Raw genomic sequence first — 22,944 nt, 5'->3', positions numbered from 1 at the left:
CATATATTAGCAGGGCGAGAGACTCCTCAAAGTGAGGGGCTAAATGGCAGAAGAATGAGCAGAGCTCACATTCTGGCTCTGTAGCTGTGCTAGGGGACTCAGGCCATAAGAACTGTAAATCCAGCCTCTCATAGGAGTTCTAAGTACATTTATCTAGAAAGCAAGAAAAACAACCACAACAAAAGAATCTATCTGGGACCACAGTACCTAGGGGCTGAGCTTATTTTTCTTCCTAGGCTGTAATTCCAAACAGCGATTCAGAAATGTTCCTTAGATCAGAAATCAGACTTCTGTTATCTAGATCACAGTAACCGCACAATTTTATTGCAGTTTTTCCAGCCCACTTAGCAGATCTAAGTGCAAAATAACCTGCAAACAACCTGACTTTCTCTAGGTGAAATGAATGAACACAATAATGTCTGGCAGGGACTGCAGTGGAATCACACTATTGTGCCAGATGAAGCATCTGTGTTAGCAAGCTTTTGGTAATAAAGATACAATAGGTTATAGAGTTTAAAATTACTATGATTACCTGATGTCATTTATGTCTTCATACATCTCTCCATCACTTTCTTGGCCCTATAAGAAAAATTTCAGTTTTCAATGGCCTAGATACATTTGGAAAGACATGAAGAAAATGGACCTGCTATGTAAATTTCATACAAACTATATAAAAACATTTACAGCAAAATGTAAATACAAATTCATTTAATCTTCCCAAACCAAGTTACTACATTATTCAAACCCACTATTTCTTTTTTCTGACTTTGTTTTTACAATACCACAACTATAAAGTCCTAGATTATTACAATCACACTAGCACATTGCTTGATTCAAAGTGGATGTTTTAATTGCAATGTTAGTCCTGGAAAGCCTTTATCTGTGTTGATGATTGCACTGCCATGATGAAGGTGCCAGGGTTAGCAGTAGTTAAACTGGAACGCTAGGGATATAAATGGGACTCAGATTAGGGTCCCAGAGACTGTTTTAGTCCTAATACAGCCCGGTACTTAAAGACACTGAGACAAACCTGTGCTTAACTGAAACAAGTGGTTTATTACTAGAACAGAACAGGGCCCAAGTTTCTGGAAAAAATCAGTGAAATTAAATGTCAGTGGAAATAGAAGGGGTGGTTGGGTTTTTTTTAAACCAATTTTTGGTGTCTAGCCAGCTTTGATAATTAGTTCCAGTTTGCTCTGCTTACCCGGTTTTGTTTCTGTCCTTCACAATAAGTAAGTGCTTCTACAATTTACTGTCAATATACTGGCTTCATTCTGCAATTAATTTTCTAATGTGTTGAAGGGATTTTGCTAAATTTGTAAGTTTGTGCTAAAAAGGATAGGTTTATCATGGAGAATAACACTTACCCCCTCTGTATTTCCATGACCTATATGACCAAAAATAAAAACAGGGTATTAATTTTTTGCTGTACAGAAGCCAATTCATTCTAGTGTTGACTATTTATGAACTGCTAATAATACCGGTGATATTAACTAGAAATATGTGCAGGCTCCTGGCTTTTAATGAGGATATGAATGCAAAAATCAGAGCTTTTCCAGGTTGCTTTTGTAGTACACTGTAAACTAGAAATATCTGGTGTAAACACTTTCACTTCATCTGCTATTTTCTACAAAATAGCATATTTCACCATGTATTTTTAAAAGTGGAAAATTTGTTTTAAAGATTCCTTAGTGACATTGATGAACTTACCTATGCTATTTGTTTTCAAAAATGCCTATTTATACAAGGAAGTCATTGTTAAAACCTAATAAATCCAAACAGACCTCAAAGAACTTGTTTGCACCAGCCCCACAGCTGAATAAGGAGGCCAAAGGCTCTTCTGCTAAGCCAGCCTCTACCCTGGGCTGCAGGAGAAGAAACTCGGTGAATCTCCTGCTTCCTCCTTACTCTGCAGGTAGTTAGGTAAGAAAAGAGCTTGGGCTCAGTTTCAGCTCCACAGCCCACATATTGCTGTATGGTGGCAATGGCTAGCACACTAAATGATGCATACTGTGCCTGGCACAGACCAAGTTCTCCCAAGGAGAGACCAGAAGGCAGATTGAAATTCTGTGTATCACAATCTGATTCTCTGGCTGCTCCTGGTACAACATAGCGACTCACTGCCACTTATTGAAGGCAGACCACAAAGTGACATTAAAAGCACAATCAACAAATTATTTATTTATCAAGTATAAAACAATGCCTGCTTCACCAGAGCACACAATTTCAACTCTGAAAGAGCAGCATTCATTTTGGTTCAGATTTGAAAATCTGGTAATTTACAGTCCCAGTATATTTCTAACAAGAAAAAAGGGAGGGAGAGGAGAGATATTTAAAGCAGTTCCTGAGAGTCTGTCATATTAATTATAGAACAGTTAGTGTTATGAGACAACTGTCTTCACCCATAAAACTGCAGAACCAGCATAATTAGTTACACAAGTCACTCATGAATACAATGTGCTTTTGCTTATCTTATAAATACATTATGCTTACAGCTTCATATAGCTGCCATTAATTAAAATGTATGCATCTTACCCTGTGAAACAAATTCATCATCATCATAATTTTCTTCATTGTCTGGACTTCTGTAAATATGAAAAAGGGGACATGTGAAACCTATGAAGATGGTTTTATGATTGCATTTTCATTCACCATTGTTCTGGTGCTTTTTTTGGTTATTTTATACAATGGCTGGACAGTCTGTTCAGCCCTATATGCTACTTAAGTACCCACAAGATTCCCTAAATTGTTCTTCCTGACTGTAACTTGTTTTTTCACATGGGGATACCTTGATCTTGAGCATAAAAGGAGAAAATGAGCCAAAGGCACTCAGATACTATGGAGATGAGTGTGGTATGAAAAATATAATAGGCAGATGGGCTGGCTGAATGGAAAGAATCTGTTGGGTTTTTTAACCATCTTCGCAGGTGCAGGCTTCTTACACAATGCACAAGCAGAATGCCAGACTTTTGCACAATGTTAAATATAGCTCTAAGACTTGCTCCTTGACTTGTAGAGCTTAAAGTCTAAATAAGGGACAAGAGAAACAGTGGTATAAGGTTAGGCCAGGTAAAAGATCTCTGATGTTGTTAGATTTAAAAGTGCTGTCAAACTGAGAGAAGCAAAAAATTGAGAATATAACTAATAATAACATCAGGGACTTTTAACTTTATAATACCTTATAATAGTTGAAAGAAAACTAGGGCTGACAGTCCTCATCAGAGAAGTGTAATCAAAGAAAGGACTTGAAAGCAGAAAGTGATCTTTTAAAATTGGCTTGATGGAGAAAGCCCCGAGACAGGGTAAAAGAAAATGTGTCAGCACCCAGGCACGTGTTTTCAGCAGAGGGGAGAGTCCAGAGGGCACGCAGGAACGGGAGAGCAGAAGGACAATCTGGAGGTAAATTTTGCAGGTCCCTGAAGGCAAAGAGGAGAAACCTGACTCCCAAGGATTTGGTAAGGAGGATATCCAGGAGAGCTTCTGCAGGGGCCGCGGGAGCTGCTGCCGGCGCCCGGCGCTCCGGCCACTAGATGGGGCAGTGATGGCAGTTTCCCGGGGCCGCCCCGCGACGGGGCTGGGGGAATGTTTCCCACAGCTCCGAGCACAGCAGTAGAGTTAGATTGATGTTGTCACACCATCCGTACCAAAATACAGTATGCGTGCTGACACACACCTCTCTAATGTCTAATATATTCTCCCTGTCTGCCGTTTGCTGCTATTTTCAGTAACTGCTGGCCAGAGAGCAGCTCATTATTCAGGCTCAGCTTGTTTCCGGTCAGTTTTGACACTAGACCAAAGTGCTTTTAACTCTTTGTCGCTGGAAGGTTCCCCTTTTGTATGCAGCTTTTTGAAGAAGGATAAAGAAAGGAGCCCCATATGTAACAGAGGCTTTTCAATGTTATCACAACAGGCTATGATGTGGCCCCTGGTACACTTTCACAGTCAGCACTGAGCTCAGTACCTCTGGCTTGCAAAGCTGTTTCCCGGGGTATCAACTGATAGACCTGACCCTCATGGCCCTCTTCCCCCAGAAAAATGCAGGGGAAAGCTTCAGTTATTGATACAACTGATTTTCTACCAGAGTATGAAGCATTTGAACCCCTCTGGAGTATAAAACCCAGCAGGGTGTCTGTCTGTTTCCCCCCTCCCTTACCAACAGGGCAGAAAAAAGTGTTCTTATAGATAAGACAATTTAGGGAATCAACTGAACAGATGGAGGTTTCAAGCTAATAAAAACTAATTTCAAACAGGCCATGGACAGGGTAGGACAAGGAAAGTGTTGTGGAACCTCACTCCCCCAGAAACCTGGGAGACAGTCTTCACCTGCTACTGCATGAGCAAAGTAATAGGCAGAAAAAGGTGAGAAAATAAAGACCATGGGTTTTATGTTCACTTACATTGTTTCAGAGCTGGGCTTGATGTTTCTGGGAGGCAGGCTGGGAGCTGCTGGGGCCTGCAGGGATGGGTGAGAGGCTGGTGAAGGAGGTGGCAACTGCATAGCAGAGTGTGGTGGAGGTACAGGTGGGGAGAGTGATTCTGAGGAAGGTGCTATATGTTTTAAACCTTCATTTTTAGGGCCTGAAAAAAGCAGAACAGACTAAATATATCAAGCAAACAGCTGAAGAAGGAACCTCACTGTTTACATGAAGTATTAGGATAAAATATCAGTACTGCACACTCCCCAGAGCAAATATATTTTGTTGAACCTGTTTCTTAGATATATTTGGTGCCTTATCTTACCAGAGTAGAGAGGTTCTGCCTAGAAGACCTTACTGCCTATAGAAGACCTTGAAAATGTCTTTGCCAAGACATGAACAAGACACAAAAGCATCAGTTCGTCCAGTATATAAACTCTTGTGCTTTAAAACTAAATTGTCATTTAATTCTACAATTTGCTTGCAAAGACCAGCTGCAAAGTGTCACATGAGCACTGATGCAGTCTTGCTGGAGTTTTCCTTGCTCAGAGACAGAGTTTAAAGGGAAGGGATGAGAGATTAAAAGATATTTTGGCATTGATTAAGAGCTGTACAGATCTCTCTACATCTTCAAATACATTTGTAACGTAAGTTGTAAAAGGCTGGACTTAATTTTCTAGCAAGCCCATACTAGAAAAGTGGCAGTTTGAGAAGCTACACAGAAGCTACACCCTCAACAAACAGGTGCAGTCTTAAAAACAAAATGATGCAGTGCACCAGGCGCAGAAACCATAATTACATGAGTAGGCTGGTGTGTGTGGTGGTGCATTTCCCCCCCCCAGGCCACTTGTTGATCTCAGAAATTCCCATGAAACCTTGGCCTTGGTGTACTGAGTCTGGCGGTTGAGCGCACCTTGACCAATCAGAAACTCTGCATAGCTGAGGCTGAGAACGTACTCCTACTGCCTGGCCCAGGTGTCCAGTAGAACAACACTGAAACCTTGAGGATTTTTTTAGTAATTACCACCTGGGACTGTGGCCAGGATGGAAATTTACAGATGACTAAAGCCAACCATCCTGTGAACCTATAAACGGTGGTCCTAAGTGAGGCCCTTTGAGCTCTCCTGGACCGCAGCGGGCTGCACCCTGTATCTCCCTCTGAGTGGGACGCCTCTCGGAGCTTGCAACGTCTTGAGCCGGCAATATTCGGAGGCCCGTCGTCCGACGGGACCTGGGCTGAAACTCTTCACTCCTCGAGGCTCAACCCTCGCCCGTTGAGAAATGCCGAGACATTTTACGTGAATATTTCTTCACCAAACTCGAGGGGAATTTTTAACAGGTACCTTTTGTACATTTTTATATATATATTTCTGTCTGTGTGTGTGGACTAATAGTAAGCATAATCTGTAATTAAGTCGTGATTGTAGTAGAATCTACTAACACTTACTTTGTAAATATTAAATTAATGATTAAGTGCTGCTAAAGTTTGTTAATGATTAGTTAATGATTAAGTGCTGCTAAAACTGTGAATGAACCCTAGACTGCTGCTAAACACATATAATCCCTAAGATATAAACCCTTAGACATAACATGATTTTTCTTTATATGTTTCATCCATATAGTAAGTAATAGAGTGGACTTTGCCATCAAACTCTGTTAAGTCGCACCTTTATAGGTCTCTATTAAAATCACTTTCTGCTAATACCTTTGACGGTGATTCTTTAAGCGGCCTCTAAACCACTCATTCGTGACTGTGTGTGTGCTGCACTGAATTCATGCTCCGTGTACAAGCCGCAACCAAACAATAGTAACCATTGCTTTGAGAGTTCACATTCAAAGAAGTTATTCAACACAACCAAATGAAATGACTGCTTGGATGCCATGATGTTAAACCTAGAATTTTGTTTCAAGTATCATGAGTGGATTAAAAGCTACCCAGAAAGAATTGTCCCCCACTGCATGGAGGGAAGTCCAACAAAATCTAAGGAAGAAGAGAGCAGAAAGAAAAAACAAATTCACAGTTCAGTTAAACCAATAACAATCAAAAAGAACCCCCTTGTCTTCTGGAGATTTTCTTCAAGTTCACACCTGTATAGTTGTCCTGGTTTCGGCTGGGATGGAGTTGATTTTCTTCCTATTAACTGGTATAGTGCTGTGTTTTGGATGTAGTATGGGAATAGTGTTGGTGGCACACTGATGTTTTAGTTGTTGCTAAGTAATGTTTACTCTAGTCAAGGACTTTTCATTTTCCTGTGCCCTGCCAGGTGCGCAGGGGGCTGGGAGGGAGCGTGGCCGGGACGGCTGGCCCAGCTGGCCAATGGGCTATTCCATACCATGTGACGTCATGCTCAGCATATAAGGCTGGGCAAAGAAGAAGGAGGGGGGACGTTTGGAGTGATGGTGTTTGTCTTCCCAAGTAACTGTTACACATGATGGAGCCCTGCTTTCCTGGGGATGGCTGAACACCTGCCTGCCGATGGGAAGTAGTGAATGAATTCCTTGTTTTGCTTTGCTTGCATGCGTGGCTTTTGCTTTCCCTATTAAACTGTCTTTATCTCAACCCACGAGTTTTCTTGCTTTTACCCTTCTGATTCTCTCCCCCATCCCACTGTGGGGGGAGTGAGCGAGCGGCTGCGTGGTGCTCGGTGGCCGGCTGGGGTTAAACCACGACAATAGTGGAGATTAAAATCTTGTCAAGAAAAAATAAACTTCACCACATTGGAAAAAAGTGGCTTAAACACAGGACAATGACAAATATTTAGTAATGCTTAATATCCAGACTGAAAGATAGAAAAACTACTGAAAGAGCTTTGGGAGTCTGAAATTCTGTCCTTGGGATAGACAGGAAAAGGGGAATCGATAACTATTAGAAGGACCTCTCACGTGTCACACAGAAATCAAACCAAAATTACCAAGCCTTGACATTTTTCTGCTTACTAACAAAGAACTCAAAAATTTATGGATAAATTGGGCTTCATGGCTCCTTGGAGCAACTTGTCAACATACATGTCAACAACAGTACATTTGAAACTTGTTAAGTTCCTCCATTACTTAAACAGCAAAGTACTAAAAGTCCCAACACTGCTAATTACACAGGTGAATTCATTGGTATTTCTGCTAAGGAACATTCATCTTGCAAAATCAGACCCTTACAATTTAACATATGCTAAGATTAAAGTTGTATGGTATCACATATTTTAAAGCCAAAAGCATCATTTTATTCAAAAGTATAGCCCAAAAGTCAAGTGAAATAAATAACCTTTTGTTTAGTACTGAAGAGGCTATATCAGGGATAATGTGTGCCAGCTGGAGAGAGCCCAAAGGAGAACAGTGAGAATGATTAGAGGTTTAGAAAACATGAATTCCTGGAGATATTGAACAAATTGTGGTTGTTCAGGCAAAGATGATAAGGCTGAGGGAGAACAAAATAAATACCTAAGTCTCTGTCAGAGAAGAAAGGGATAATTTTTTTTTTTTTCATTTCTGTGGTGGAGAAGGCAAGAAGTAATGTGCTTGAAGGCCAGCAACATTTGTTAGGAGACACTTTCTAATAGTGAGAGTGGAATTTCCATGGCTTGAGGTCCATTTTGAATAAGTTGGATAAACTTATGGCAAGAATAAGCTCTAGCACAGTTGTTCTTACCCTGCACATAGGGATGGACCAGACAACTTTACATCCCTTCCAATTTGATGATGTCATCCTCTGTTGTCCTATATTTTACAAGACATCACATTTAAAATACTTGCCCCTATATTGAGCCCAACAGCTAGAGATCAACTAAAACATCCTTTTGGCTAAAACTTGTCTTCCAGAAAGATGTCCTACTTGTTTGAAGACAAGAAGAGAGAAAGAATGTACCACTACAGAGTTTGCTTGGTTAAGTTCGCTCACTGTTAAATTCTTTTTTTTTTTTTTTCTAAGTTCATCAGGCTTCAGCTTCTATTACTTTTATTTCTACCTTTGCTTACTGGATCAAAAGCCTTTCTATATCCACTGTTTTCTACCCATAAGGTATTGATACCACTGAACTTAGCCAATACCTCAGATTTCTTTTTGATAAGTTTAAAGACTCAACTTTTTTAGTCTCATCTCAAGGCATTGTTTTTTTCCATCTCAATTAATTTGTAGCTATTTCTGTAACCTCTCCAACTTTTCCAGCATTGTATAAAATCTGGCACTGGAATTCTACACAGCATGCAGTTGTCTGCCACATGCAGTGATGAAAATTACAAGTCATTCTTCATCTGGCCATATCTCTACTGATTGCATCCAGGGGGATTCAGTATATTCTCTAATTGTTATTCCTCCTGCTGTTTTGGAAGTGCAGACACCTGAATATCAAACTAAGGCCCATTAGCAAAAAGCTTTTTTTCCAAAACTTTGTAACTATATGAAGATTCCTTATGGGTAAAACTCCAAGAATTTAGGGTTACAGAGTGAAAACCACTATGCATTAGACTTTTCTGTCACATCATTGTCCTTACTCAATTGTAGAGTTGTTTATCCTCTCTGATGTCTAGATTTTTTCCCAGGGCATTACACTACCTCGTTTCACAGGTATGGTTTACATTTCTTCACTCTACACGTATATTTGCATTTGAGTAAAGACAAACTTTGTTTAAATGAGCCAAGATTACAAATGATTGTGCTCTCCTTGTATCTGAGTCTCTGAGGACTGCGTGTTCGCATTTAACTCTTCACAGTCTTTATTCATCCACAGACTTTATCAGCTATAATCTCTTATTGTTCCAAAATCCCTGATAAAGATGAATAGCACTGACAATCTAAGCATGTATCTGCAGCTGAATTCTTTCAAGCAGATTCTAACCAAAGAATGAAGCCAGACACACTGTTAATTGGTATTAATTATACTCTCCAATTTTTGTGTTTTAACAGTGAATCCTATATCAGTTTTTCCATGGTTATATTTATGTTGCCCTAATACAGGTTGTGTATATGCACAAAAATTGCACGCATAATTGCATACATGCATTATGCCATCATACAGCATTACTTCATTGTGATTAGTTTGTAGGACTAAGGTAAAAATTCTGCCCAAGTTCCTGTGCATAATACTTCTTTCATCTGATGTCTCTTGAGAGCCAAATCCAGGCAATAGGAAACTGAGCCAGGAAAGGACACCAGATGCATTTTAGATTAAGTGCTTATTTTTAAGTATAAGGGCTGAACAACCTATCCCTTTTAATCTATGTACATTGCTGGAATCTAACAATAACTAAATGATCATCATATTAATGGAAACATTGCCTTTTTATTTTCTAACTATAGAACTGACTCTTCCCTGCCTTACACTGACTGAGACTGCTGTGGGTGTAAAATGCTGTAATTCTAATACTGAAAATAATGGGATGAGTTAGATAGGAAGGTGACACTTAGTATTAAAAAGCTGTTATAATCAGGCTCGCAGAGCCAAAGCTATCATAATGTTTCAGTAGTGTTTTGTTTCCTATTTTAATCTTTTTGTGTCTCTGAGACACTTGGTACTCTGAGGACATGGAAAGGCTCTGTGCTGGTAGTGGAACTGAAGTCAGCTCCGGATACTCAGAAAGAAGAAATCAAATTGAAACTACATCCTGGCTTCACATGCACCCAAAGCACTCTCATCACAGGAAACAGTGTTAAGGACCATCACTGTGTGGTAGCTTTGACCACTAACACCTCAGTTTCCAAATAACCTCTTCTCTTTTCTTGGGACTCAGCTTTTTCACATGCTGTGCTGCACTGAAGAAACAGATGCAGAAACTGAAGCTCTTAGCAAAGAAATGGAAGAAACCTGTGCAGCTGTATAGCGGCTAAGAGAAACTTGCCATAGAAACTTTCCATAGAAAGTACCAAATATCACATTACGCTGCTGCTTGTAGTATTAAACTTCTTTAATCATCCTCAGAGCTTTAGCACTTACAGCAGAACTGTGCACAAAACACTGCAAACACTTCTCTTGTGTTCTTGGGGAACCTTCTCAAACAACTTCCATACATGCAGCGACCAAAAGGTCACCTGCATTTTTGGAGAATGTTTGTTTATCAGGAAGTTCAGGACACTGAAGTTGTCTTGATGTAAAACTTCTGACTTTGACCCTTGCCATTCCTGGCTTGTGAAAGAGAAATACTGATACCTCTTTGGTGGCTAACATAACATCTAGAGAAAGAACCCATCTTCCCTTCATGCCCAGATATTTTGTGTTCAACAACCTCAGAAGAAATCAACCTGAGTATAACAGTTTTCAATAATGTCCATGCCTCTCCTCTGTGAACTCAAAGAGAAACTAGTAAAAAACCCAAAATAAGTCCAGCTATTTGGAACCCATGTACTCTATGTGGTCACAAGCAAGTTTCAGGGCAGGATGAGAAAAAGATATCCATTCTCACCTTGCTAAAATCTTCAGTGGCTGTCCTGAGATGCTAATGCCAGAAATGGGTGACAGACTCTGACGGGAAATCCCAGCAGTCCTTACTGGAGGAATACATGCAACAAGCAGCACTGAGGTGGGATAGGAATCTGATGGGAACCAGTACTTTGGCCAGGACAAGTTCTCCCCAGTCCTTTTCAAAATTGTAAGATAAATTGGACTCATGTGCAAGGGTGATATGGGCTCCAGTACTGACAAAGCTGAAATGACACATCTCTATTTATCCCCTCCCTAAATACCATGGTGTCTCACTGCTTGGATGAGAGATTGGCACATAGATGAAGAACAGTGTCTAATTATCAACCTGAGCAGAACAGAAGCAGTCAAAGAAAAAAACATTTTTAAGCAGTCACACCTGCAGTTCAACATCCATTGGTTGAAGATACAAACTCTGCTGATCAATTCAACCTGTATTGCAATAGAATGTGATTACTTGGCACAAAGCTTTTAATTGGCAACAATGACAAATAATTTTGATAATCTCCCTTGAAGTAGGAAACTATCCCATCCTGGCAGAGGGTGGCCTGGCTTCAGCTATTCATATTTTTCTCACACCTTGGCTGGACTGCAGCAATAATGTATACCTGCTCTCAAAGTCACTAGAGCTTAAAAAATTCCAGTTAGCTCAGAACAGCTGTATTGTATCTTCTCAGCAACACAGTCTCTTTCAAATGCATTAGCCTGGCCTCCATTCTCTACACAGTCCAGACTTAACTGCAAAGACTTAACTCTTAATTATGCTTAATGTATCAGGCTTTAGCATCTAAGGTGTCCATTGCCTTGACCCAGAAATTTCTAGTCCAAGATTGCATACTAAACAAAACTGGAACTCAACAGCAATGCATACCACACTACCTTCCATTTCAAGTTCACTCTGATCGCACCTACTTTACCATAAATACATAGTAATAGACAGATGTAAGAAAATCCCTTCCATAACAAGGCAGTCTCTTGGACGTACAGGGGAAAAACTGTTTCTTCACTTCATATCCTAAAAAAGCAGACCATCTCCCTCTTTCTTTGGCCTAGAATATGGCCTTTGGCAAGACCTTATTCCCTTTAATGTAAAGAAAAACTGACAATGATCAGCTACTGCAAGGAGACTCCAAACATTCTACAGGAAAAAATGCCTGGAATTTTACATTTCTTAATGAATTTCTTTAGTTTTTATAAAAAAGGACTTCAGGATTTTTCAAGCAGTTACACTGTTGGTCAAAAGTTTTGCATTTTGAAAGAAGCATTCCTTTTATAAAACAAAATGCTTTTGAGCTACTCTGTAAATGCAACATCGATTTTCAGTTTTACTGCAAAACAAGTCACCATTTCTACATGCAAGATCTGGGAAGCTTTCTGGGTTTGCAGCAGCTGATCACCCACTTCCTACTTTATTCATAATTTGCAGGGAGCTGTTCTCTGCTCTGCTTCCCTAACCTGCATATTCATTTAGATACAAGCCATGGTTTCAGGTTTCACAATTATGCTGCTTTGGAGCTGCTCAAAGTAAGCAGGTACACTTGCAACGTTACTGAAGCTCAGGGCATTTGATTATGCTGTTGTCAGACATATCATAACAGCAGAGACACAAAGATTATTGGAGACACTGCTCACACCTTGAAAACAAAAAACACAGAATGTTTTTAAATTATTGCCCTCCTTGAATCCAGACCCCACTTTAAGGAATGCCCGGGTACAATCTTTTCTTCATTTTTTTTTCTTTTATTCTCCTCATCTCTCCTGACTCTACTTCCAGTTAGATGGTAAAGCTGCTTTTTCAGCTTTGTACAAAGGAAATCACCTCCAAAAAAAAGGGGGGAATTTTGGAGGAGGGGAAAATAGAGACTTAGCACAGGTCTCCATCCATTTTAAGACTACTTTGCTGATATTTGCTCATACATCATGAACAACATGATCAGAGCAGATGGAGAATTTGCCCTTTTTTAAGCAGAACTTCTCATTGATCTCAACTGTGAAATCTTGTTTCAAGAGAAGATGTACAGACTACCTCAGTGGTATTTCATATAACACTTGACACCTATTCAATGCCTTATATTCTCAAAATGACATGGAGATGACATATTAAGTCCCAGACCACATATCTGGTAGAGAGTTTTTCCCATTCTGTGTGAGAATGTAGAGAAAAACAGATGAAGGATAAACAACACCTGAAAGGGAGCATCTAAATCTACATTTAAGGCTGACAGCTGAAAAATATTAAGCGTGCATGTAATCTTACTCCCAAAAGAAAACCCACAGGCTTCATCCAAAGTACTGTAGTATGTAAAAGCTTGCAGGACTGAGCCTTCTGGTGACTAAATATGAGGTTAGATATTCAGAACACTTAATCTGGGCAGCGCTGAGTAGCATGAGGGAAGTGATTTCAAACTACAGATGTGTAATCATATGCAGATGCCTATCCTTATCTAAAGGGGAACACAAAATTAATTCCCCTTTGGACTATAGGTGAAACTTTTCATTATCTGATGAAAAGCCTTAACGATTACTTCTGTTTTTAGTAAGAAATATTTATAAACCTGAGCCAGTTAATTTTATATTGCATGGTATCATTTCATATGCAAGAAAAAAGAACAGCAATTGGAAGTATTCAGAGATGGAGGACATGTAAGGTAGCAATATGTCCTGGTTTCGGCTGGGATAGGGTTAAATTTCTTCCTAGTGCTGTGTTTTGGATTTAGTATGAGGAGAATGTTGATAACACACTGATGTTTTCAGTTGTTGCTAAGTGCCCTCCTAGTCCAAGGACAGCTCCCATGCCTACTTGACTGAGCTAGGTACACAAGATGGGAGGGAACATAATCAGGACAGCCAGCCCAGCTGGCCAATGGGGTATTCCATACCATGTGACGTCATGCTCAGTATATGAATGGTAGGCGTGTTCCAGGAAGTAGCGATCACTACTTGGTTATCGGTCAGCGTGGGTGGTGAGCAATTGCAGTGTGCATCACTAATTTTGTATATTCTATTATTATTATTATTATTATTATTATTATTATTATTATTATTATTATTTTCCCTTTTCTGTTCTATTAAACTGTCTTTATCTCAACCCACGAGTTTTTCTCACTCTTACCCTTCCGATTCTCTCCCCGTCCCACTGTGGGTGGGGGAAGTGAGCAAGCGGCTGTGTGGGGTTTGGCTGCCTGCCAGGTTAAACCACGACACAATAGTTTAAAATAAATCTTTGGTAAATCATTTATATTTGAAAGAGAAGGCAAAAGAAAATGCATACATGGATGCAAAGGCAAGCAAAAGAAAATATACTGAAAGAAATTTGCTTAAAATGTGACTATTTATTTCCCAAATCAACAAATTGATGAACAAATTGATGCTATCATACATAGCATGCAATTCTAGTTAAAAAATTAATCATAGGATTATAAACACTGATATATAAAACATCAGTTGCGTAACAAATTCCCACGCAACAAAGCCTTGCATTCAAATAGCGGGGGTTTGCACATTTTCTCTTCAGGATTTGCAAACAAGGAACATCATTGTTCCAAATGCACACATTTTAGGAGGGTACAGTTTTGGGTGGAAATAATGAGATCAGAAATGTTCATTAATAAAATGAACCTTTTAGGATAAAATTAATTGTTAGTATACTGTTTGAAAAGCTTCCTAAAATCTTTACTATGAAATGCTTAATATTTTTTTTGTCTCTATCTGTATTGAATATTTACTTTAGTATTTAATAATTAAGATCAAAACTTTCAGGAATGACTAGCTGTTTCCTGTAATGAACTATTCAGATGACTAACTTAATTAGTCAACTTATTAACTTATTCATTGTGACCCATGTAATGCAACCAAATTATGAAGATTCATTAAAAGTGTTTCTTCCTGTGAACCAAAATAGGTCTAGGAAATAAAAAGATGGAAATAATTGCTCCAATTTTGTATATATTGTCTCAAATTCAAACATCATGCATGCTGCATAGGTTTTACATCTGTGAGCTACTAAGGAAATATTATTTAAACAATACAGAGAAATTAAGACCTCCCAGCTTAAAGAGAAACTTCAGTACGTATCAAGCTTCAAATACACAAGTATATGCCAAACATTCTTGTAATTATGAGTAAACAGAGTACAAAGCATTTTTTTGAAGCTAGCTAAACACAAGACCTTTAGGGTTCAAGGTCTCCAATAATTGTACCAGCAATATGTCCAGAACTTCATGACCACAATAGTTTTGCATATCTGGGAAAAAAGTTTTTTCCCCCAGCTTTACCATAAAGCTGCCTATAAAGTAATGCGATACATTTCATTGCTACAATTAGTTGCAAAGTAGATTTTCAGCAGAATATGTACCAACTTAAAGAATGGGAAAATTTCAGCCTGTTCATATCATTCTTATTGAACTCTAAGTTAAAATTATTAATATAATTTGTATTCACATTATTTTCTGGGATATGGACAGGTTTCAAAATACTTGCGGCTTTGGTACAACAGAACTACTTGTGTACTGTGACCCATGTAATGCAACCAAATGATGAAGGTTCATCAAAAGCGTTTCTTCATTTGAATCAAAATAAGTGTAGAAAATAACAAGATTTCAAAAACTAAAACAAGAAAACATAATTAAGCAGAGGGAATTACTCAGTTCCATCAGTTTTACTGTTTTTCTCTCTAGCAATTTCCTTTCTGTCACCTTCCATGAGAAAGTCGTAGCTGTCTTTTTTTTTTTTTCTCCTTATAAATTCTCCTTTCTAAGTAGTGTTCTCAACACTCCTTCACAAAGACTCCTTTTTTATGTGGTATAATCCCAAAGACATTGTGTTAAGCCCATCCAGCACTGACCCTGCTGGAGGGTGTACACTGGATTCTAATACAGCATAACATGTCATGCATTTCATTCAGTCCTTTGCAGAAGTCCAGACCTATTCAGAGAATATATTAGGCATATACTTTGATTCAAACCAGAAGCGGCCTCAAAACAATTCAAATTACACGCCAACATGTATTTGGAATTGCTAGTAAGTGATCGTTTAGGTTTACTCAACAGAATTAATAGGTGCATTTGCATGGTTTATCTTCAGAATCTTAAATTCTGTATCTTAGATTCTGAAGTCTCAGCTCAGGAATAATTATAGCTGACTCAATGGGATTTAGCATAGTCAACTGCAGGGATGACTATAATTCATACATAGACTATAACAAGTATATACGTGAGAAAAATATATTTCTGTGCCTCTATACTGTGATATAAACAATCCATATCTTTTAATTTTACTACAATCAGATCATCTGGAAGGGAACAAGTGTGCCACATAAGGTCTAGCAAACAAAAATGGAGATATTTAGGGGAAGATCTATGAATGTGCCAATTGCAGAAGCTATGACTATTCACAACTGAGAACTGTCCTCTGGTGGATGGATACATTTCATTCCTTTTTAACTAAAAATATACATTAAGTTATTTGAAAGATATTGCAGACTATTGTAGCTAAGGAAATAATCAAGGGCAATGAGTTTAAATACTGATTTGCAATGTTTTTTTGTGTACTTTTGCTTCCTAATACACAACAACAGCAAGTTGTACCCAGAACAATCTTCTGCAGGGAAATGCTAAATGTTGGTTTCCCTCAAGACTTATTTTATCTATAACTTGGATTAGATTTATCTGTTTCCTTAGGCAGATAAATAACTTGTCTCATTCATATTTCTATCAGGATGGTTGTATTCATTTTTAAATTGCAGTGATTTATCTTTTTCAGTGCTGTAAGCCATACTATCAGTTTAATCTGTAGTCTTGTCCACATATTTTAGCAGAATTATATGGTGAATCCTTGATCAATTAAAGGCAATGCTTCAAAAACTTCAGTGTGGCAGGATTTCCTCCACAGTATTAATACTTTGCTGTGGAGGCTCTTAAAAAATATGAAAATTTTTCTCTCTGACTGAAGCAGAATGAAAGCATGTGTCCACTCTTTGTTTATTGAAAAATTTAGTCTTAAATGCATATTCTATAATTATGGTGCATTTAATTATAGCCAGAGAATGAAGATGTGAGCAAAAAGATTGAGGGAAAATTAATTGAACTGGTCTTTTGGAACTGACAGGTTGAGCTATTGAAAGATGGCCAATGAAATAATATTGAAATTACAAAAGAGTTCAAACCTCTTTTTTGAAACTGACCTTATGCCAATCCCATGAGTGAGACAATTCCTTTGGGGTCAGACCCACATAGGTGATGTTATTGCATTTGTACCAAACTATGTACATTGTCTGGGATTTCATATGCTGTGGTCTGATTTTCATGGTAAATGCACAACTTTGACTATATTTCAGCTGAGCATCTTTCTTCAGTTCTAGGATGTTGTGGTTTAACCCGGCAGGCAGCTAAACACCACACAGCTGCTCGCTCACTCCTCCCCACACACAGTGGGATGGGGGAGAGAATCGGAAAAAAAAAAGTAAAATTCGTGGGTTGAGATAAAGACAGTTTAATAGGACAGAAAAGGAAGGGAAAATAATAATAATAATAATGATAAAAGAATATACAAAATAAGTGATGCACAATGCAATTGCTCACCACCCGCCGACCGATGCCCAGCCAGTCCCCGAGCAGCGGTCGCCACCCCCCCAGCCAACTCCCCCAGTTTATATACTGACCATGACATCATATGGTATGGAATATCCCTTTGGCCAGTTGGGCTAGCTGTCCTGGCTGTGTCCCCTCCCAGCTTCTTGTGCACATGGCAGAGCATGGGAAGCTGAAAAGTCCTTGACTAGCATAAGCACTACTTAGCAACAACTCAAACATCAGTGTGTTATCAACATTCTTCTCATACTAAATCCAAAACACAGCACTATACCAGCTACTAGGAAGAAAATTAACTTTTTTAACCAGCTGAAACCAGGACATAGGAACTTCAAAAATTTATTCTCCTGTTTCTCAGAGGTGTAAAATATTTCAGTATAACGCTGATGAAAGAAGAATCCTTTGGGTTCTCTCACTTTCAGAGAAGGAGAGAGGAATATCCTTAGAGGAAAGCTGAAGAGCTTTTATATTGGTTTCCGCTAAAAACTACATACAACTACTCGTCCAGATTTTGTAGTTGCTTTCAAGCAGATCCAGCAAAGTTAAGTTCTTGGCAGACTGTCGCGAATGAGTGGTTTAGAGGCCACTTAAAGAATCACCGTCAAAGGTATTAGCAGAAAGTGATTTTAATAGAGATTTATAAAAGCATGACTTAACAGAGTTCAATGGCAAGGTTCACTCTATCACTTACTACATGGATGAAGCATACAAAGGAAAATCGTGTAATTGAGCTAGAATGATTTGTACAGAGACTGAGGATGAAAAGGGTAAGGGGGACCCTCCCGTTGAGTCACGAGGTTCAGAGAAGACCCCCTTGCTTTCTAAACTCCTTCTCAGAGAGGAGTCTAGGTGCAGCTGGATCTACCCCTAGTCTCAGACTTGGTCAACGGTTTATGTCTAAGGGATTATATGTGTCTAGCAGCAGTCTAAGGTTCATTCACAGTTTTAAGGTGGATCACAAGATTTTAGCAGCATTTAATCATTAACTAATTTAACATTTACAAAGTAAGTTAGTAGCGTCTACTACAATCACGACAATAACTTAATTACAGATTATGCTTACTATTAGTTCACACACACACAGACAGAAATATATATATAAATGTACAAAAGGTATACCTGTTAAAAATTCCCCTCGAGTGCAGTGAAGAAATATTCACGTAAAATGTTTTGGCATTTCTCAACGGGCGAAGGGTTGAGCCTCGAGGAGTGTTTCAGCTGAGGAGTGTTTCAGCCCAGATCCCGTGGCAGTCGGCGACGGTCCTCCGAATATCACAAACTTGAGAGTTCGCGAGCTCTGAGGGGCATCCCACTCAGAGGGAGATACAGGGTGCAGCCCGCTGCGGTCCAGGAGATCCTGCTCAAAGGTTCTCACTTAGGACCACCGTTTATAGGCTCACAAGATGGTTGGCTTTAGTCATCTGTAAATGTCCATCCTGGCCACAGTCCCAGGTGGTAATTACTAAAATTCTCAAGGTTTCGGTATTGTTCCACTTGAGCTACGACTCAGATAAAGGTATCAGGGGATGACACCTGGGCCAGGCAGTAGGAGTATGTTCCCAGCCTCAGCTATGCAGAGTTTCTGATACGGTCAAGGTGTGCTTAACCGCCAGACTCAGTACACCAAGGCCAAGGTTTCACGGGAATTTCTGAGATCAACAAGCGGCCCAGATCAACAAGCGGCCCAGGAGAAGGGGGGAAATGCACCACCACACAGACCTGCATGATCATAATTTCAACTTCACTTCCATAGTTTTCAGGTAAATGTATGGGGGACCAATAATAATAGACATCAACATCATGAAATCTAATAAAAGACTAGATAAAAAGCCTTGAAGGTCTTCAAATCCCCACAAATAGTGTCACTTCAGTACATTTTTGGTATCACTTAGAATTCAACATTTTAGCTATGTATGCCAAAATCCAGGCATTATGTTGCACATAATTATCATGCTATTCTGAAATTATAATTTTGACACTTCCTTGAGCTGTACAAGGTTTTATGGCATCACATCACTACACACAGCTACCCCCACCCCACCCTGAACTGCGTTGTTTGATATCATCACCTACTTTTAGTTTCATCTGTCTTAGAAAGAGATGATTTAGCTCAAGTTACAATTCTTTTTATCCTCTTACATCTTAATACTGAGCTGTTGTGTAACTTTATCCAATCTAGCACTGAGGTAAAAAAAGAAAACCTACATTGACCTTTTAAGTTCAGATTCTGCTGTAAACAGCAGTGACATCCTGTGATAAAAAAATCCCCTGTTCTTCATAACTTTGGAAGCTGCTGTTTCATCTTGCCGTCAAGAGCAACAATCGGCTGGTTCTAAGGGGCTTTGCAAAGACAGTTAAGACATTTACCATCCTCGGGAGTGGTGCTTGATTGTTAATTACTTTGCCAACAGTGTGTTGCAACAACTTTGACAATGCACCTCAAATTTTAATTCCTCCTTTCCCTCTGGTTGTCTTATCCAACTCAAATAGCCGTGTCACTGTGTGGATACACAATCCATTGCAGAATAGAACCTCAACAGGGACTGCAGACATGACCACAACCCAAATTATAAATCGTGAGAATTTTCTTACATGTATTCTTTTGTCCTTGATTTAGTACAGTTTCCTTTTGTTTCTCCCAGTACAGCTCAGAATCTTCTCCCTAGCTGGAGCCCCAGTGTTGATCATTCACGAGGTATTCAGAGGTATTTAGAGCACTAGGGACTCTCAGCCTTCAACTGACTTTATGTGGGTGGCCATCTGTACACACACAATCCCACTGAAGTCAGCCCAGGTGCAGTTCTCCTCTGAAAGCAACAGTATGGTTGTGGCCTCACATGTCAGCAAAAATTACTTTTCTTCTCTTCTTTTTTTCTAACAAATCCCTGTTTGCAATTTGAGTGTTTATTATTAAACTGTATCATTAGTATTATTTTCTAAATCTAGAAAGCACGTGCATCTCACTGATTCTGCGCTGATGTAAATATGATCTACTCTCAGGGAAAATCACTGGAGTGGGACATAACACAGGAATTTACCAGAGTGCCATGTATTCACAGGCCCAGACAGGAATTTCTTAAAACCTGCCTTCACTGGAAAATAGTAATGCATCAATAGTCAAACTTTCCTCAGCAACACACTTGTATCTACAGAAATTTTATCAAGAAAAGTTTTTCAGGACCAGGTGAAAATTTCTAAACCAAAGCAAGGCCAACACCAAAACAGCATCCCTTAGTATTCATGCTGGCATGGTGGACAGTTTAAATCCTTCTCCCACACATGAATAAGACTGCTGCATCTAAGGTGAGTACTTCAGCCTCTAATGTTTAAAGTTATTTCATGCCCAGTGAATACTTGATTATGAAAAAACAGTAAAACAGCTTTCATGGGAAAGGATAACAATCAAAAAAAAGGGGTGAATTGATACTTCTGAGAAAGCCAAGTTCAAACTCCTGGTTCAAATCAGGCAATACAAGGTTTTCTGCACTCCAGGCACATGCCCTAACACAAGTATAACAACCGCCATGAGTGGAGGTTTTCTCTTCTCAAAGGACAACACAAATCCTAACTTTTGCCCTAGTACAGATCAAAAACTCCAAAGGTTAGATTTCAGAAAGCCTTGTTGGATGAGAAAACCATTTCCATTTGCTCGTTCTTCTTTTTACTCAGCAGCTGAATCACAGCAGCAAATTAAGCAACTATGGCAAGCTGCTGTTTATCGAGACAAAGTAATGAGCAGGAAGAATTTGTGCTGTGGGGTGGCATCTTCCTGACATGACTTTGATTCTTGAAATGACAATTAAAAACAAAGAAAGCAGTTCAGCTGAACTGCCTTTCCAAAGCAGGTAGGTTTTGTCATTTAAGTTTAACGTTCCAAGAAACCCAGCAGCGATGAATAACTTTGCTGAGCTGAAAATGAGCTTGTTCAGGATTTACTCTAGAACACCTGGTCTCTCCACCAAAACTATTCTACATAGAGTTCTGGCCACAAAGAAATGAGCTGCATTAATTAAAGCCAAACAGAACATCAAGATCTACATGACAAGTCTACAAGGGAAGGCTGAAGTTCAGGGCCGGTATGAACAGCTTTAGTATTGATGTGGTTTCTAAATCTTTCAGTCTTGCCCTGACCCAAAGAGTGTGAAGTAGAGAAGACCACGGCTGACCCCTCAGTTCTACTTAGTTGGGTGTGTATTTTGCAACATGTTTGGAGAACAACCTGTGCCACCACACTGGGCAGCTCCATCCTTAGCCCCTGTTCCCACTACGACTCATTGCGCTGGTTTTGGCTGGGATAGAGTTAATTTTGTTCATAGTAGCTAGTATGGGGCTATGTTTTGGATTTGTGCTGGAAACACTGTTGATAACACAGGGATGTTTTAGTTACTGCTGAGCAGTGCTTACACAGAGTCAAGGCCTTTTCTGCTTCTCACACCGCCCCACCAGCGAGTAGGCTGGGGGTGCACAAGAAGTTGGGAGGGGACACAGCTGGGACAGCTGACCCCAACTGACCAAAGGGATATTCCATACCAGATGATGTCATGCTCAGCATATAAAGCTGGGGGAAGAAGGAGGAAGGAGGGGACATTCGGAGCGATGGCGTTTGTCTTCCCAAGTAACCCTTACGCGTGATGGAGCCCTGCTTTCCTGGAGATGGCTGAACACCTGCCTGCGAATGGGACGTAGTGAATGAATTCCTTGTTTTGCTTTGCTTGCGTGCGTGGCTTTTGCTTTACCTATTAAACTGTCTTTATCTCAACCCACGAGTTTTCTCACTTTTACCCTTCTGATTCTCTCCCCCATCCCACTGTGGGGGGAGCGAGCGAGCGGCTGTATGGTGCTTAGTTGCCGGCTGGGGTTAAACCATGACAGTCCTTTTTGGCGCCCAACGTGGGGCTCAAAGGGTTCAAGATAACGACAGATTTCATTGGAATGCGCTAGATCGAATTTATAGCTGTTATTGCTGTTTAGCTATTAATTGGCAGGCTCCTGTGCTTGCCATGGGGCTTGCTTGCCTTACTGTATATTAGAGTCTAGTGCTCGTTAGTGGCTGCTTTTTGCTTTTGCTGCTTGCTGTACTGCTGGACTGCTTATCATCTTACTGTGCTGTGCATGGGAACATTTTGATAACAGCAATGGCCATGCGCCTGGGCTGGCAGATGGCCAGGACATCGCTGCTGTTTCTGTGCTGCTGTACTGGACAGGCTGGAACTCCAGTGTGAACTCGAGTCAAAGGGACTGTGGCCTGTGGATGAGTCCACGCGGGAGCAGGACACCCCGAAGCATCTGTGGCCATGGATAAACCCATGCCAGAGCAGGTACACCTCGCAGCATCTGTGGCCGTAGTTATGTCCGTGCCGCAGCAGGTATACCTCTGAAGGGATTGTGGCCCAAGGATAAGTCCACACTGGAGAAGGTGCACCTCAAAGGGACTGTGGCTGTGAATAAGTCTATGCCACAGCAGGTATACCCCTGGAGAGACTGTGGCTCATAGATGAGGCTCCACTTGGAGCAGGTACTCCCCTAAGGGACTGC

At 39.9% G+C, this 22,944-nt stretch overlaps 1 protein-coding gene across 1 annotated transcript in view; it reads right to left on the bottom strand.

The window, feature by feature from the left end:
• Positions 1-22,944, bottom strand: part of LOC142075013 (FYN-binding protein 1-like) — a 121,270-nt gene that overhangs the window by 12,892 nt on the left and 85,434 nt on the right. Inside the window, 4 exon segments of the mRNA XM_075136004.1 lie at positions 533-579; positions 1,368-1,387; positions 2,536-2,585; positions 4,398-4,578. Coding sequence (XP_074992105.1) covers positions 533-579; positions 1,368-1,387; positions 2,536-2,585; positions 4,398-4,578 — 298 coding nt within the window.

This window comes from Calonectris borealis, chromosome W (genome assembly GCF_964195595.1).
Source record: "Calonectris borealis chromosome W, bCalBor7.hap1.2, whole genome shotgun sequence".
Lineage (NCBI taxonomy): Eukaryota > Metazoa > Chordata > Aves > Procellariiformes > Procellariidae > Calonectris > Calonectris borealis.
Note: the sequence above shows the minus strand (reverse complement) of the source record. Positions and strands in the feature narration are given on the sequence as shown.